This window comes from Clarias gariepinus, chromosome 2, assembly GCF_024256425.1.
Source record: "Clarias gariepinus isolate MV-2021 ecotype Netherlands chromosome 2, CGAR_prim_01v2, whole genome shotgun sequence".
In the NCBI taxonomy this organism is placed as follows: Eukaryota; Metazoa; Chordata; class Actinopteri; order Siluriformes; family Clariidae; genus Clarias; species Clarias gariepinus.
Genome location: NC_071101.1, coordinates 12858210 through 12874990, shown reverse-complemented (window position 1 = coordinate 12874990; position 16781 = coordinate 12858210). Strand labels below are relative to the sequence as shown.

Genomic DNA, 16781 nt, shown 5'->3' with positions numbered 1-16781 from the left:
TATGAATCTGTTATCCTATATATATATATATATATATATATATATATATATATATATATATATATATAACAGAGAATATAGCATTGTGTGTGCACACAAACACACTACTACTACAATATAACTGAAAAATTCACGAAATTAGTGATTCCTATTGAATTACTCTGTTTAAGTGAACTGAACTAGCATACAGGTTACAACCTTGTGAAACCAAACACAAAAAAGAAAATCACAGCATTTGGTTTATTCATGCTTAACATTAGATTCCTTAAAATTTTTTAATTCACTAGAATCCAGAGTACACGGCAGCTTCTGCAAATTCATGTAGTCATTTAACACACTGCTTTCATAATGAGGAAAATATGTACAGTCTGCTAGCCTCCACCTTTTCATAAAGAGAACAAAATATTTAAGTCATCTATATTCTAGACACCTGGAGAAAAGACAGATTACCATGACTATGCAAACACTGTGAGTGTGTATAAAAGAAAGGGAGGAGCCCTCCTTCGTTAGTGCAGATCACTTCTTCTCACACTTTCACGTGCTCAGACACTTCAAAAAAGCAGCAGACCTACAAAAAAGTAAGTAGCTAAACGCATTTCCCTTTTCTTTATTGTATTCTTATGTTTAGCACTAGTTACTGCAACACCTATTTTATATCAAGACTTGAGTCTCAATATTTGTTTTAAATGTCTTGAGTGGAAAGTTTAGGAGCGAAACACAGTTTGCATAATTGTATTTTAGTTCAGGATTTGGGAAATTTGGGAACAAAGGACAGACAACCAGCAAAATATTATTACAACTTTTTATAGGAAAAAAAGTTTATATGCAAATTGTATAATTTTTAAATATGCAGTACACATGCAAATAAAATTTGCAAGATTTGTGAATAAAACAGATAATGATAGTAAGCAGATAAAAGAAAAAAACAACTAGTAAAAAATAAGAAAAAGACCCTAAGGACAAATCAGCTAGCTGTTGCTATGCAGTTCTAATTTCTAGGTGATTCCATTGGTTGATTTTTGCATGAACCCTTCCAATTCAAGCCACAAACAATGATCTACTTATATTGTAAAAAATTAAAATGACTGCACATGATTTGCTTAACCATGTACTGTATGACATCAAAGTTTTTACCCCACTTCAATAAGCGCATTCATATTTACATACATTAATTTTATAAGATCCAGCTGCACAAAACAAAAATAAGCAACATCAAACATTTTTAGGGTGAAAGCAAACACAAAGAGTTATGCTATGTTCCAGAACATGCGATTTACACTGAAGCTCTCAGTAGAGCCGAGGCTGTGATCCTGTAGCACAGGACTAAAAAGTTGCAAATATGAACACTGAAACAGTGTAAACAAATACGTAAAAAGGCTGTGAAATACTGCATATATCTCAGTCCTCATTTAAAAACAAGGCCGCTAAAATGACAATGTTCAATGCTTGACACAGTCTGAATTGCACGGTTGCCCTCTTGTGGTGTAAAAGTTTATAGATATGCAAGCTGCGGAGAAGTATTATGCAAAACATTATCTGTTAACACATTTTTAATTGCTGTTAAGAATGCAACCGGTTGATAATTCAGTAATGAATTAAGGTCAATTTGGTTTAAATGACTAATTGTTTATATTTATATGAGCAGGATTGAAAAAAAAAGGACTGTGCTGCAGAAACTGCAGTTAAACCAACAGATACACCACAGTTTCCTTAACTTAGTTTCACTACACAAAATGCAGAACATACACTGCATCAATAAACATCTCCCACTGTATTACAAATTTTATGAATTAACTTCTGTTTTATACACATTTTTACACAAATTTAATCTGCACAAACGGTTCAATAGTTTTCATATTCTCTTCCCCCTATACAGTGGCCTCCTACACCATCACATACTTTCCGATTAGAGGTATGTCACAATCTTTTTCCAAATATCCACCACAGTCATATGACTTAGGCCTGGCCACACTATTATGAATCAACAATGCTTATCTAATTTGGCCTGAATGCAAACCAATTAAAAGAGCTTTCCAACACTGATTAGTCTTGACATAACTGGTTCTCCCTTCTAGTGTCCATCACAGTTGACAAATCACATACCATTTGTGTAGGTTTGTGATTTCAAAAGAACAAAGATTCACTTGCATATGTACCATTCAAGATAATTAGTGCCAGACCCACAAAAAAATGAATTATTGTTATCAATTGCTTAAATCATATATAATACCTGCACACCATAAAGTGTTAGAAAATCCTGTTGCCATAGAAATTACCTTTTGCTGTTGCTGTGCCAGGACGATGCAGTTCTCTGCGCATCATGCTGTCTGACCAGGGTCAGGAGTGGAAGGAAGTTGTTGTATCCATTGATGAGTGGAAAAAGGGAGATCTAAAGAAAAGCTGTGTGAGTGTCTCATACAAGGCTAATGCTGGTCCACATGTGCATTTTAAATGAATTCTCAGCCCGTCATTCTATGTACTAGGCTTCATGTTATATCTGGTGATCTAACCAAATAAAGCACCAGGATTTTACTGACCTCCTGAATTCATATTTTACAGCTTTTTGGACAGTTGCCTAAGTTCCAGGATGGTGACCTTGTTTTGTTTCAAACAAATAGCTTTTTGAGGCATTTGGGCCGCAAACATGGTAATTATTTGTCACATCTGTTCATAATATACACGTAAAGCCTAAAAAGTAAGCTAGAATATGTGTCGCTGTATATATTTCTTTAATCATTTTCATCTCAGTTTTGACTCTGGACCTGAACATTACATTTACATTACAATTTACACCTGCTCATTAAAAACCTTTCATGAATTTTTATCCATTAATTAATAAACATTAATAAAAACATTTACAATATAAAAGCATACTAAAGTTTTCAAATGCGTATGCTTTACTCCTTACATCTTCTCCTCTTCTAAAAAGTACTTGTTTGTGGATACATTACATATTTACAATAAATTTTAATAATATATTAAGTTAAACCTAGTGTGTCAAATTCAGTTTAGAAGTGAACTGTACTGTACTGTACATGTGGACCATGAACACTTTATACAAGTATAATTGTTTAATATTTGATTATATACTACTCTATCCTAATCTAATGTAAAACTGCACAATAATCAGTTTATGCTATAGTTATAAACTTAATGCCGCTAGTGATAAGAAAATATCCAACATAAGTTTTCAATTAATATTGTATTAATATATTTGGTAAAACTTCGGTCACATGACCCTGTATTCATTGAAGCCTACTGATAAGTGAAAAAATCTGATCTGAATTAATCAGGTCCATGTGCCATACAGCTTATGTGTCTTGTAGTAGATAGTATATGACTATGATTACATGCATATTTGGTGCTTATTATGTTTCCACAATTAGTCCATTCTCTACAGTGATATTTAGAATGGACATGTAGTCAAAAAAATAAACTCAGAGTTCATTCTACTCATATGTGCAGGTGGCTATGGAAAGAATGGAAATGAAGCTGCCATGATCGACATGTTTACCGATGGAGTAGAAGAGCTACGTAATAAATATGTGAAAATGATCTACCAGGAGTATGTAAGTGATGTTATATTGTTATCTTTTAAATGCCCAAACATTTAAAAAGCCCAAACAAAGTTTAAACTCAAGTGAGATTAACACACATCTGCATCACCATACGTTCAGAAATTTATTCAATGGCAGCAAACTACCACACCAATCAACTTTTTACAGAATTAGACAATTGACCGAAATTGGGCGCTGACATCTGTTTATAATAGGCCAACGCCAATCAACAAAGTATCAGCCTATTCAGTTGCAAGGGTGATAAATCAGTGCATCACTCATTTTAACATAAATAAAATCACCACCAGCTGTCACCGTTCAGGACTACAGAAATATCTGGGCACAACCTGAACTACAATTTACGTTTTGTTCCCAGGAAACTGGCAAAGACGCATACATCAAGGACCTGCCAAACCACCTCTCCATTTTTGAGGGTGTTCTAGAGAAAAGCAAAAGTGGTTTCCTTGTAGGCGATTCGGTATGGCATGAACTTTTCATACCTAGACATTAAGTGGATTATTTGCGTTATTATCCAAGTTCATTGAATCATGTATATGTCCAGTATATCGTTTTCAACATGATGTATTCACTCCGTTCACAGATCTCCTTTGCAGACTACAGTCTTTTGGATGTGTTGTTGAACCACAAGGTGCTGTGCCCCACCTGTCTGGACTCCTTCCCTGCCCTGAAAGGCTTTGTGCAGCGTGTGTCCAGCCGTCCCAAAATAAAGGCCTACCTTGACTCTGATGCTTATAAGAAACTTCCTATCAATGGCAATGGCAAGCAGTAATGCAGCTGAGCATTAATGTTCAATGTAGAACCTGACTGTCCCTTCACCTGACCATTGACTGTTTAGCACAGTTTTCATTTTCCTTTATTAGGCTATATTTTTTAAGATGTAATGTTCGGTACTGTGTGCATCATTTTTTGAAAATAAAGTTAAACCAAGGCATAAGCAATGTGTTCTATCATTTGTGATTCTAGGTTGGCTTAACCTTGTCCTATACCTTTTAATACCAATTAAATAAATAATTCTGTTGTTAAATAAGTCTAATAAAAAAAAAAAAAATAATAATAATAATAATAATAATAATAATAATTAACTGTTACTTTCTGAATAATACTGGATAACAAATTACAGTAAGAACCTTTTAAATAGCATAAACAGGTGGTGTAGTGGTTAGCACTGACAGCTTGCACCTCCAGAGTCCAGGTTTGATTGCCGGCCAGATACGATTTCCGTCTCTGCGTGCATGGAGTTTGCATGTTCTTCCCGTGCTTGGTGGGTTTCCTCCAGGTACTCTGCTTTCCTCCCACAGTCCAAAGGCATGCAGATTAGACTAATTGGTGTTTCCAAATTGTCCATAGTGTGAATTAGTTTGTGTATGTGTGTGTGCCGTGTGATGAATTTTCTCTCTATACAGGGAGTACCCCGCCTCATGCCCTAAGTCTCCTGGGATAGGCTCCAGGCCCCTCCGTGACCCTGAATACAGGATAAAGCGGTATAGACAATGAGTGAGTGAGTGATTTATTTATTTTGGGGGTGTGAAGCCTACTAAACCATTATATGGCCTAAAAACAAATTTCATAAAAAAAAAAAAAAGCCAAACCATATTTGTTAACTGAAACTTTCTATGTGAGTGTTTTGCATTTTGTTTGGTGTGTGATTGTCCTCAGCAGGGTTTTTATTACATAATGGGAATATGAAGAGGTAATTGCTATGAAATATATTTGAAATGAATGGTTTTCTGCATAATTTTTTTCTATTTGCATTCAGGATGAACTGTTGATAAACATTTTGCTTCACCTGTTTACTTTATCTACCTGGATAGTTGAAGTTGAATTTAATAAATTATTTTTTTTATTATGTTGTTGTCATGTGATATTCTTTCAATTCTATCCAAACTGAAAGTCTGTATACAAATTGTAACAAAGCATTTTTCTTTTAAATAATTAAACCTTTTGTGTGTGTGCGTGCATGTGTGTGTGTGTGTGCGCGCGCACACCAGTAACAAGATATTTCTCTATTATCCACAAGCCATTGTGCACACACAATTGTTTGTCAACAAATAATCCATGTACATGGGGTTCATATAAAGGCAAAGGTGGCTGTATGAGAATATTGGACTATAGAGCCATCGATGAGTAACAAAATTGTTTATTAATTCATATTAATATACAATATTACAAAAGTTAATAGCTGGTGCTTATAAGACAACTGTCAGCAATTCCTAGTCATTAAAGGCATGTCAAAGTGATCCAGTAGGAACACAAGACCAATAAACAATACCTAGACACACACACACACACACACAATATATATATATAATCTAGAAAAATATAATATAGAAAAAATATACCATAAAATGATAGAAAAACTTAAACATAATAGGAGAATTTCTTGGAAAAAGTTAGACTATAATAGGTTAAAACATTTGGTAAGGAATGAAAAAATAGTACTTAGGAGGAGACAAGGTGTGCATCCCTCCCCTTAAAAACAGTATATAATGAGCCTGCGTGTAACTGTCCGACAGTCTGTTCATGATCATGCTTAAATTTATGACCTAAGGATTGAAGTGCAGCTCACTTGGGTTTTACTGCTGCAATAAATCCTGCTTACTTTATCCAGATCTGCACAGATCTGAGAGTCCTGAGTCGTTCTTTGGTTCTTTTGTCTGGAGCTTTTGTTTAATGTTTTATAATTAGGTAACAGTAACAAGTGGAAGACTAAAAATCTCCCACAAATGGGTAGAATAAGTGATAATGAGGGACATAACCACTTGCAGCAGGTTAGAAGGTGTTCAAATTTTCAACAATTCAACAACTAAGATACCATATTACAAGAATAATGTTAATTATATTAATAAGACTGTTGTTATAATAAATGCTTTTTTCTCATTTAAAGATATTTTATTTTCATTTTTTAAATTATATTCACAGGGTTTATATTGGCGTAATATTAAAGACACATATACTCATACACAAACTCATTTGAATGCATAATCAATTCAAAACGACAGGGTTTCTTATTCAAATCAGTTGGACAGACGAGTCATGATTTGTTCATGCACACCTTGTGTGACAAGGCTACCAGAATTCCACAATAGCCTAGTTTAGCCAAGGGACAGTTTATATGCAATATAAAGTCCCAGAAGCTATAGTTATTTTTTACTGTAATAAAATTCTTCTAAACTATTTATCATTGAACTTAACTTTGGAAGTTTTATAAATGTTACCTTTATCTAGAATTGCATCTTAATATTGTTTAAACAACCATAGCAACAACAACAAAACTATAGTTGTGTCATATCCTGGCTAAAATGACATCTAAAAAATTTTTTAATTCATAATTGAAATCTTTTTACTGTTCTTATCAGTATCATTCACTTGAAAAGCAAAATTGGAATTTTGCTAGTAGTGTCTACATTCGTGTGTTTTCAGATTTTTGACTGTCACCATGACCTTGCAATATTTCATGCATGCGTTGCTCTTCCGGCATGTGGCACGCCTCGAAGAAATTTTCTGCCACCCAAAAAATTTTATAATTGTTTGTTTACCTTGATGACCATGCATGTTGGAGTCATTATACTGTATTACAGATGTCCGAAATACTTCTGTGAATAACTGTTTATTTATGTTTTTTCTGCAGAATAAATGTATAGCAGAGAAAACTATCTAACTATCTATAAGCTATCCATTGGCCCTGAGTCATGTTTGTTCAGAGGTATGTGGCTGCTCCTCCAAATTTGCATAACAATTAATTCAATCCAAAGCAACATTTTTTCACCCTGGTTAATTTTTTTCCCACTCACCATTAAAAAAATAATAATAATTAACTAGCTTTGTGTGTGTAATGAATGTGGTTTGTGGCCTCATTTCAGTGACTTCTTATTTCATGTTTTTAAAAACAGTGCATAACTGTCTTTTTTTCCAAATTTACAGTAAATGCTGTTCACATATTAGTATAGCCCAGTTTGGGGTGAACTCACTGTAATTAGACTTTAGCAATTAATATGTACAGTATATGTTTATAAGTAATTAGAAAATACACAATGTCAGGACATTGTAATACTGCTAAGGGATAATTAAATAACTTAATTTAGCTTTTTATCCAATGATATAAGCCATTTGCACACATTTAAATTCGTTTAAAGCAATTAATAGTATGCCATAATATTAGGTATATTGTGCATGTAGTGTTTACTATCCACTGCCCACGTTAACTTAGCTGGGGATAGCAACAAATGTGATTTGCAAAAGTTGCTGCAGTTGTTTGAGTTTGTGAACCTCTTGTTACTGTGTTTTTGATGCTTTCAATTTCTGCTCTGAATAATGCAATGGTATTTTGTGAAAAGTGAGTAAAACTTAATTTAAAAGTTTATGAATTAATAAAAAAAACTGTTTGTATAGATGTAAATGTAAATGTAAATATAGATTAAAAAAATATTTTTATACTGTACAATTTTAGTGTGGTTGTATTTTGTAAAAGGTTTTTTCAGCTAATAGAAGTGTTTTATTTAGCTTATCCAAATCTAACTCTATGTCTGTGAGTATCTGTAAGCTCCTGAACATAGAACAGTTAGTGCCTCACCCAAGCCTCTTTATTTACACTGTTTCAAGAGCAGCAGTTCAATTATAGTAAAAATAGAAAGAAAGAAAGAAAGAAAGAAAGAAAGAAAGAAAGACAATGGCAGAGCCTCCTGGAGTGACATGCAGATGTATTAACTCTTCTGTTGGATGCTGTCACACAATACCAGAAGGTAGCCCAAAAACCAGTTTGTGTCAAATCTTTTTTTTTATCCAGTGTAACATATATGTGATATTAAGTATGCCCCCCGTGCTACCATAAAGTGATGCACTATGTGTTCTAACACTTTTCACTGGAACCAACATTAACCTAATTAAAGTGAGCCTTGGCCACCCATGAACCGGTCACCAGTTGACCGGTTTTCTTCCTTGGATTACGTTTGCTGTGTCCTGACCACTGCAGCCTGGGAAAATCCTGCAAAAACTGCAGTTTTGGAGGCAACAAGGTCATGGGTGTACCAAGGCTCACTGATGCACATGGGGAGTGAAGACTGACCCATGTAGTCTGATCCAATAGAAGCGCTAGTGTAGATCAAATTGATGCTGGTTGTGATAGAAAGGTGTCAGAACACACAGTGTGTTTCTGTTATTGTGGCAAACCCCGAGGGGGTATTACTACTCGGTATTACTACTCAGTATTAGACAGGAGGCCATAATGTTACGACCGATCAGTTTAGAAAGCAATTTGGTCCCAGCAAAAGGTTTACTTAAAATTTGGTCACTGAGAATATAAACTGAATAATAACAGACCGTAAAACTTCAGAAAAGCAGTGATTTCCACTTAATGATTCACTCATCATCATCTTTTATACCGCTCAATCCTGTATACTGGGTCATGGGAGCCTATCCTAGGATACTTAGGGCATGAGGCGTGGTACACCCTTGACAGGTGCCAGTCCATTGCACACACACACACACACACACAAACTACAAGCAATCTGGGAATGGCAATTAGCCAAACCTGCATGTCATTGCACTGTGGAAGGAAACCGGAGTACCTGGAGGAATCTTACTTAACACAGGAAGAATATGCAAACTCCATGCACACAGAGGCGGGAATCGAACCCAGACCCTGGAGGTGCAGGGCGACTAAAGCCACCGTTCCCGCCCTGAATAAATCAGTTTAAGTGAATCGAACTACGTACTTGATTTATGTTTATTTAGAGCTATGCAGACCATAATTTCGACCTGTAGTACAACCTATTATTCACTAACCAGACAAATAAGTATATAAGCAGGACTGTCAAAACGCACATTTAAAAGATAACAAAAACAAACAAAAACAGATTCAAGTTTAAGATTCGATTCATTTGAGTCGATTCGTCGATTGATCTTTAACTTCCACTGGAATATAGATTAAATAAGCAGATTCTATACATGTAGCACAACAAATTGTTTAATCTTGATACACTGTATCGTGATGAGGTAAAACATTCCAGTCTGGTGGCTCTGGTCTGTACATAAAGGAAACCGGTTCTTCGGGTCATGTGTGCACGACACAAATGGCGAGAAAGCTGGATGAGCATGACTCAGCAACATTGTGCGCGTGTATAAAAAGAGGAGAGGACCGAGTTCCTCTTCGTCCAGATCACTTCTACACACACACGGGCTCAGACACCAGCGGGAAAACTCCACCAGAACCGACTTACAAGGAGTAAGTATCTACATGCATTTCTCACTTCCTTATTATATTCTTATGTTTAGAACGAACTACTGAAACTTTATATCCAGACTTGTTTGTCAATATACTGTATTCACGGGGCTGTCAAATACTTGAGTGCAAAGTTTCTGAATAGGAGCAAAGTTTGCAAGAAAAATCACATTTATTTAAAGTCTTTTGCACGACATGCATTTTGCATAATTTAACTTTTGTTTAGGGAGGTGTGCAAAGTTATAAAAATGTACGAAACGAAAAAAAAAAGCTCATGAGCCAATCATCAACCTGTTGCTATGCAGTTTTAATTACTTTTTGATTCCATTGGTTATTTTTTGTTTGATTTGTAATTGGATAGATTCCTCCATTACAAGTTCCGAATCAGACCTTTGTTAAAGTGCACTATGCAAAATAATATAATAATTAAAAAACTACTACTACTACTACTACTACTACTAATAATAATAAAAGGGTTTAAAAAGAAAAAAGTGCATTATGCATCCCATAATAGACCACTTGGTTAAGGTAAACAATCCAGTGTTAGTGTCCTCAGAGACACTGTTACTGTGGTGATACAATAGTTGCTGGTTTCATCCATACCTTTGAGATGCCATGCTTCAATGCACCAGTCTCAAGTGTCCGTTAATGTTTTATGGAGAACCTAGCAACCGAAAGATGCAGTTGATAACATGCTTAAGCAATGCAGTGAGATGCAGCAGATGACTCAAGATCAAGTCAACATTTCTATGGAAGATTAAACAAACTGTTGCATTTCAATTGCATTACTTAATTTCCCCTTACTGAACAAGCTTGTTTCAAATTCCTGCCCAAATGTTCTGAGAATTCATTTTATTCACTCTCTCTCACTTTTTTTCCCTACGCAGTGGCACCCATCATCATCACATACTTCGCTGTAAGAGGTACGTGACTATCTTTTTTTTTCAAAATCTCCACTACAGTCATGTGACTTAGGCCTGACCCCTCAGGTCTTCCTGAACAAAAAGTCTCATGGTCTTTCTTGTTGTCAGCTGTCCTAACAGGAAGAGTAGATTTGATTCAAGTAGTGTACTGCCTGCAGCCTAAATATCAAGTAAATTATCAACCACATAAACGATAGCTTTATAGCACTGATTGGTCTTAGCCGATCTGGTGTTTCCCAGCGATAGTCACAGTCCACCAATCACATGCCAGTTTTGTAGCTGAGTGAATTAAATTGTGGACAAAGGTTGATTTGCATTTGAACCATGCAAGAAAGATACTCTACTATTAGAGTCATTCTCTTAACCCTGATTTAGGCCTTTTTTTCATCAATCACATACAAAAAGTAGATTAGAAAATGTAATCAATTAAAAATTTAACAGTGGTTTAGTAATGATTCTAATAAAGATTAAAAAAAATTAATTCATCTTAGCGGTTTCTTGAAGCAAATTTAATACTGTATTAATAATAATGTAGATGTGCCTGCGACTACATGGAATTTAATTGCACACATTTAAGCGCGTTTTTTTAAATAAATGTACAGCACCATCTGTTAAATTGAGATGAACTAATGAGTCGTTTTTGTTTGTTTGCGTTTACAGTATATATATAAAAAAAAATGATTTAAAGGCATTTTCCATTTAAATTTCAAAGTAGCATATCTTCTCTTCCCATGGGCCGATTGCGATGAAACGAAGCCTGTGTGTCACCTCAAGCTCTACCAAATACACCTGTAAAAATCTCGATGTGTTCTATTACTCATCTCATGTCCACCCAATGTAAAGACTCGCCAACTTTACAGTTTTATTATATGCATAGATGTGCATGCATAAATGTTTAGAAAATCCTGTTGCGATAGTAATGACCTTTTTACATTTCTGTGCCAGGGCGATGTGGTGCTCTGCGCATCATGCTCTCTGATCTGGGCCAGGACTGGAAGGAAAATGTGGTGAGCTTTGAAGACTGGATGAAGGGAGACCTGAAGAGCACCTGTGTGAGTGTCTCATAGTGGGTTAATGCTGATGCACAAACTGTGCACGCTGTTTATCCTCCACACTAGGTTTAACATTAGGTCTGGTGATGTAAAGTACATAATTAAAATAGCTTTTTTGCTGAATCTTGAAACTAACATTATGCTGATTTCCTGCTTTGACATTTTATAGGTTTTCGGACAGTTGCCCAAGTTGCAGGATGGTGACCTTGTCTTGTATCAGTCAAATACCTTTTTGAGGCATCTGGGCCGCAAACATGGTAATCATTTTCAAATTTGTTCAAAATCTATGTAAAGCAGAAACATTTAAAATGCAATTAAAACCTGGTTATAAGCGTGTTTCCATTATTTTACTCACGAATAATAATGAAGACATGAACTCTATAAACACATACTTAGGTGAATAAACTTCACCTCTCTTTAAAGTTATAAAACAAATATACAGGTCCATAAGTATTTGGACAGTAAAACAATTACCTTACCCTTATTTGGCCAATCCTAATGTTCTGGCAATTTCTTTAATAGGTCTGTTTTGTTTTTTGTTTTTTTAATTATTCTAATGATATAGTCTTATCCTTGCACCAACCTCTCATTGGACCATGTGTTGCAAAATGTCCATGAACAACTACCAAATGAAAATTTAACATTATCATCACCAAACCTTTAACCTCTTCAATTTATAAAAAAAAATAATAATAAATGAGGAAATTGGCCATATCTGGCCATCAAACTGCAAATAGGCATTTACTGAATTACTTTTAAGCTTGTGCAAATTAATTGACTATGTTAATCTCTGTCATTTCTAAGTTGAAAATCACTCCTTTAGTTTAAATCCATTGTATTGGTGTACAAAAACTATTGTCCAAATACTTATGGACCTAACTGTGCTGGTTTAGAAACTATATAATTTGAAGTAAAAGCTACTCATTTAAACAAAATGTTGGCTTGAAGCTACAGTACTGTGTCAATCTTTGACCGGAAGTAGTACATAGTATATTTACATCAACACTACAGCGATACAAGGATTTTCCACAGCAAAACAAACTGCAGTTAAACCGTCACAAGTAGATAATTTGCAATGGATCTCGTGTTTCATGTGAAAACGCCCAACCTGAAAGTCTACTTTGCTTATCTGCACAGGTGCATATGGGAAGAATGACAATGAAGCTGCCCTGATTGACATGTGCAATGATGGAGTTGAAGATTTGCGTATGAAATACCTAAAACTGATCTACCAGGAATATGTAAGTCATGTTTTACTTTTTTTTTTTTTTTTATAACCTTAAATAAAAATACAATGTTTAAGTCTGCATCATATATATGCATATTGCATTGTGATCACTAGAATTAAATGAAAAGTTTGCTGAATCATTAATGGAAGAATTTGACTTTTTACATTGTGTTAAACATTTGACCCAATCTTTAATTTACATTGGTATTCCGGCATACGAAAGCCCGGGTTTTATGAATTTTCACCTTAGGAGCTTAAATTCTTAAGGCGATACGATATACAAAGTACTTTCAGCATTTAACCGCTCACTGGCTAAATTGCGCATACTGTGTGTCCAGGAGCGGTTCAAAACTTGTTTGAGCCAGTGGTAAGCCAAGCTAAGCAAGTGTACATATGGTTTTTGTGGGGGGGGTTTCCGCATTTTGTACAAAAATAGGACCAAGAAATATAGTAATTAAAAAATAGGACCATGGGTCCCAAGAATGTTAACAATAATGGTAGCAAGGAGAAAAGGAGAAAGTTTGTTTTTAATCAGCCAATGGCAAGAGGAATCATAAATTAAGGTTAAGTGAGCCTTAATGAGTAAATACTAGTGAGTCTATTTATTTCATATTTTACTTAATTTGCATGTCTTTTCTTAATGTTTTCTTTTCATATGCAAAAACTTGATTATAGTGTTGGAAATTGGTAACATTGCTAAATTTTTTGGGCATTTACATCATTTCCTATGGAAAAATGTGTTTTGTAATATGAAATTTGCCACAAGAATTTCAGTATAGATTAAATTCATATGTCAAGGTACCGCTATATTTAAATACTCATTGTTCACTGACCCTAATTGAATACAAAAAAGTTATTTATCAAGGAACAAAGGTAAGGCTAATTTATTTCTAGCCCACACTGTAGATTCAAAACACTTTAGACTTGTTCTTCATTTAGCTATTTTTTTTCCTTCATTCCACTTTGCAAACACCGCTACTAGTAGTGCATTACAAATTTAAAACATAAAGAAAAACTTCTAAATGCATGCATCATCATTACTCATCATTATTCATATGTCAAAGGTGTTACACACTGCTGAATCCTAATAGTGTCATTGTTGATTTATTGCTAGATTTTAGATTTTTAATATAATTTTTGCTATAACCTTCAGCTGTCACTGCTCAGAAATACCTAAATACAAACCGTGAACTACATATGCACATGTTTTTTGTCTGTGTTCCCCAGGAAACTGGCAAAGACGCATACATCAAGGACCTGCCAAACCACCTCTCCAAGTTTGAGGCTCTTCTGCAAAAGAACAAAAGTGGATTCCTTGTGGGCGATTCGGTATGGCATATATCCTAATCAAATGTTTAGTATTCCTGTATACCCACTTTACTTTTTATACCCTTCTTGCTGTGGATCATTTGTCTTGTCACACTATGCCTGAGGTCTTTGAATCATGTGCCTGTATGTGTACAGTATGTAGTTCTCACCCTGGTGTATTCACTCTGTTCACAGATCTCCTTTGCAGACTACAGTCTGTTTGAGGTGTTGCTGAACCACCAGGTGTTGTGCGCCACCTGTCTGGACACCTTCCCTACCCTGAAAGGCTTTGTGCAACAGATGTCCAGCCGTCCCAAAATCAAGGCTTACCTTGACTCTGATGCTTATAAGAAACTGCCTATCAATGGTAATGGCAAGCAGTAATGCAGCTGAGCCTTAATGTTCAATGAAGGTCCACTCTTAAACTTTTGTTGTAAATCTAACTGTCGCTACACATAACTGTTGCTTTGTTTACCACAACTTTCTATTTTCTATATGCAGACAAATAGTTCTATGATGTAATCTTTGATCGTATTGTCACTGAGTAACCCATGCATCATTTATTAAAAATAAAAAAATTAAACCAATGTATATACAATGTATTGTCATTTCTAATTCTAGGTTGACCTAACTTTGTCCTGTACGTTAACATATAAAATTTCAATTTTACAATCTTGACCCCCTTTTTACATTTTAACTTGGTTTTAAAAATAATTATAATTAAGAATACGTTAGTATGCATTTACAGCACCCTTAGTAACCGCACGGTCAGGGTAGCTATGGTTTAAATTACACTATGATTTTGTTTATATTTTGGAAAACATAACTAACTAAATTTGTTTGAAAATATTAAAGTTAAAAATTAATTAATGAATAACCATGCAGAATTATTTTAGTCTGATACATGCTTATAGTTAAGACATAATATTAACTGGAGTGATGTAGCTGAGGTTGAGGACCGGTTTGAGAGAATTCACACAACATCCTGACACTGCTGGGATTTTTAACACCTAGAAATAACAGGTTGGGGTGTAATGGTACACATTTTAAAATCTGTAACATTCTGTACAGGACGTTTAATTCAAAGGGTGTTGTGACCCAAGTGAACACAGTTTAACTTGTGCTGGAGATTTTCTCAATTAATTAGGCTCATTCAAAGTAAAGAAACAGGCAGCATATTGCTGAGATGGCCAGGGATTTAAGAATCATTTTGAATGTATTGAATCTACAGGTTTCAAAAGTCACATGAAAAAAGCTTTTTGTCAGTGCAAAAAGAGTAAAAGAGCCATATTTAAAAAAAAAATGTAAAAGAACAATTGTTTGCACCTAGATACCTAGACGCAGGTCTTTTTTTTTTTTTTTATAAAGAAAGATATGTTTTTGTGCATTTGTGTTCAGGAAATTATGTATAGTTTGTTTACAGTTATAATTAATGAACCCCCCCCTCCCTCCACTTTACTGTAGCAAGAACATCCTGAACCAGGTCATCAAAACCAAGGTATGCACTGAACTGTAAATTTCGCATGTGGCAAGGGAAGTTAGAAGCTATACTAGAAAGCAAAAGTACTGTAGCTACCATTGACATTAATATCAGTAGTATCAGCAAATTTTATTCTTTATGGTAAGAGACATTTTATTTCCCAGTAGTTTGAAAGCAGACAAAATCGATCTACAGTACATGCTCTGATTGAAATATATATTATATTGAACTTTTATTTAATTGTTATTGTATACACACCCAAATTCTGTTATATTAGAATTGACTGCTTTACAACATCTCTGCCAGAACAATACACTAAACACAATCTCCAGGTTGCTCACTTTTTTTATTTCCAATTTTTTTTGTTGAATATATCAAAAGCTTTTTTTTTCCATCACATATTTCACATGAAATCAGAGCCAGTCAGACCAACATACATAGGCATAATTTACATAAATAGATACATACTCAGCTTTAAACCATAAAGCACAAAGTGATTAAATGCCCCAGAGCATTTAATTCACTGAAGTTTTAGGGCAAATTATTTCTTCGTTTCTGGACATCATGAAGAGAGAGGTTGCCCATAAGACAACTGTCTGCAATCCCCAGGTATTAAAAACATATGTTAAAGTGTTCCAATAAGAAAACAGGATCACACTTTTCATAATTTGTCCAGAATTAGATTAATTTTAAAACTTTTGCCATTTTTGCAATATACATAAAGAACTGAGACACACCAAAAATAAATTAACAAAATAACTCCTCAACCGTTATTAACCAAACGGAAAAAAAAAAAAAAAAAAGATTATATGCTCTATTATATTCTTTTATACATACAAAAAAAGTTTTGGATGGAAATGAAAAATATCAAAAGACTATAACAGAAGAAGCAGAATTCATTCAATGGCATTTTAAACTGTCCAGGTGGATAAGATGGGCAAAACTGTAAGGTCATCAGCTAAGCCTTTCCTCCTCATCAAGTATGGCAAATGGGA

General features: G+C 34.6%; 2 protein-coding genes across 2 annotated transcripts; both read left to right on the top strand.

Moving 5' to 3' along the window:
* The first annotated feature begins 510 nt into the window (after positions 1 to 510).
* LOC128514041 (glutathione S-transferase P-like) lies at positions 511 to 4512 on the top strand. Its single transcript, XM_053487686.1, has 7 exons — positions 511 to 578; positions 1877 to 1912; positions 2298 to 2404; positions 2560 to 2647; positions 3466 to 3569; positions 3934 to 4035; positions 4159 to 4512. Coding segments are annotated over exons 1-7 (627 nt in total). The 5' UTR covers positions 511 to 577; the 3' UTR covers positions 4348 to 4512.
* A 5155-nt stretch (positions 4513 to 9667) lies between these two features.
* LOC128514034 (glutathione S-transferase P-like) lies at positions 9668 to 14893 on the top strand. Its single transcript, XM_053487674.1, has 7 exons — positions 9668 to 9798; positions 10683 to 10718; positions 11664 to 11770; positions 11940 to 12027; positions 12908 to 13011; positions 14226 to 14327; positions 14502 to 14893. Coding segments are annotated over exons 1-7 (627 nt in total). The 5' UTR covers positions 9668 to 9797; the 3' UTR covers positions 14691 to 14893.
* Positions 14894 to 16781: the final 1888 nt, after the last annotated feature.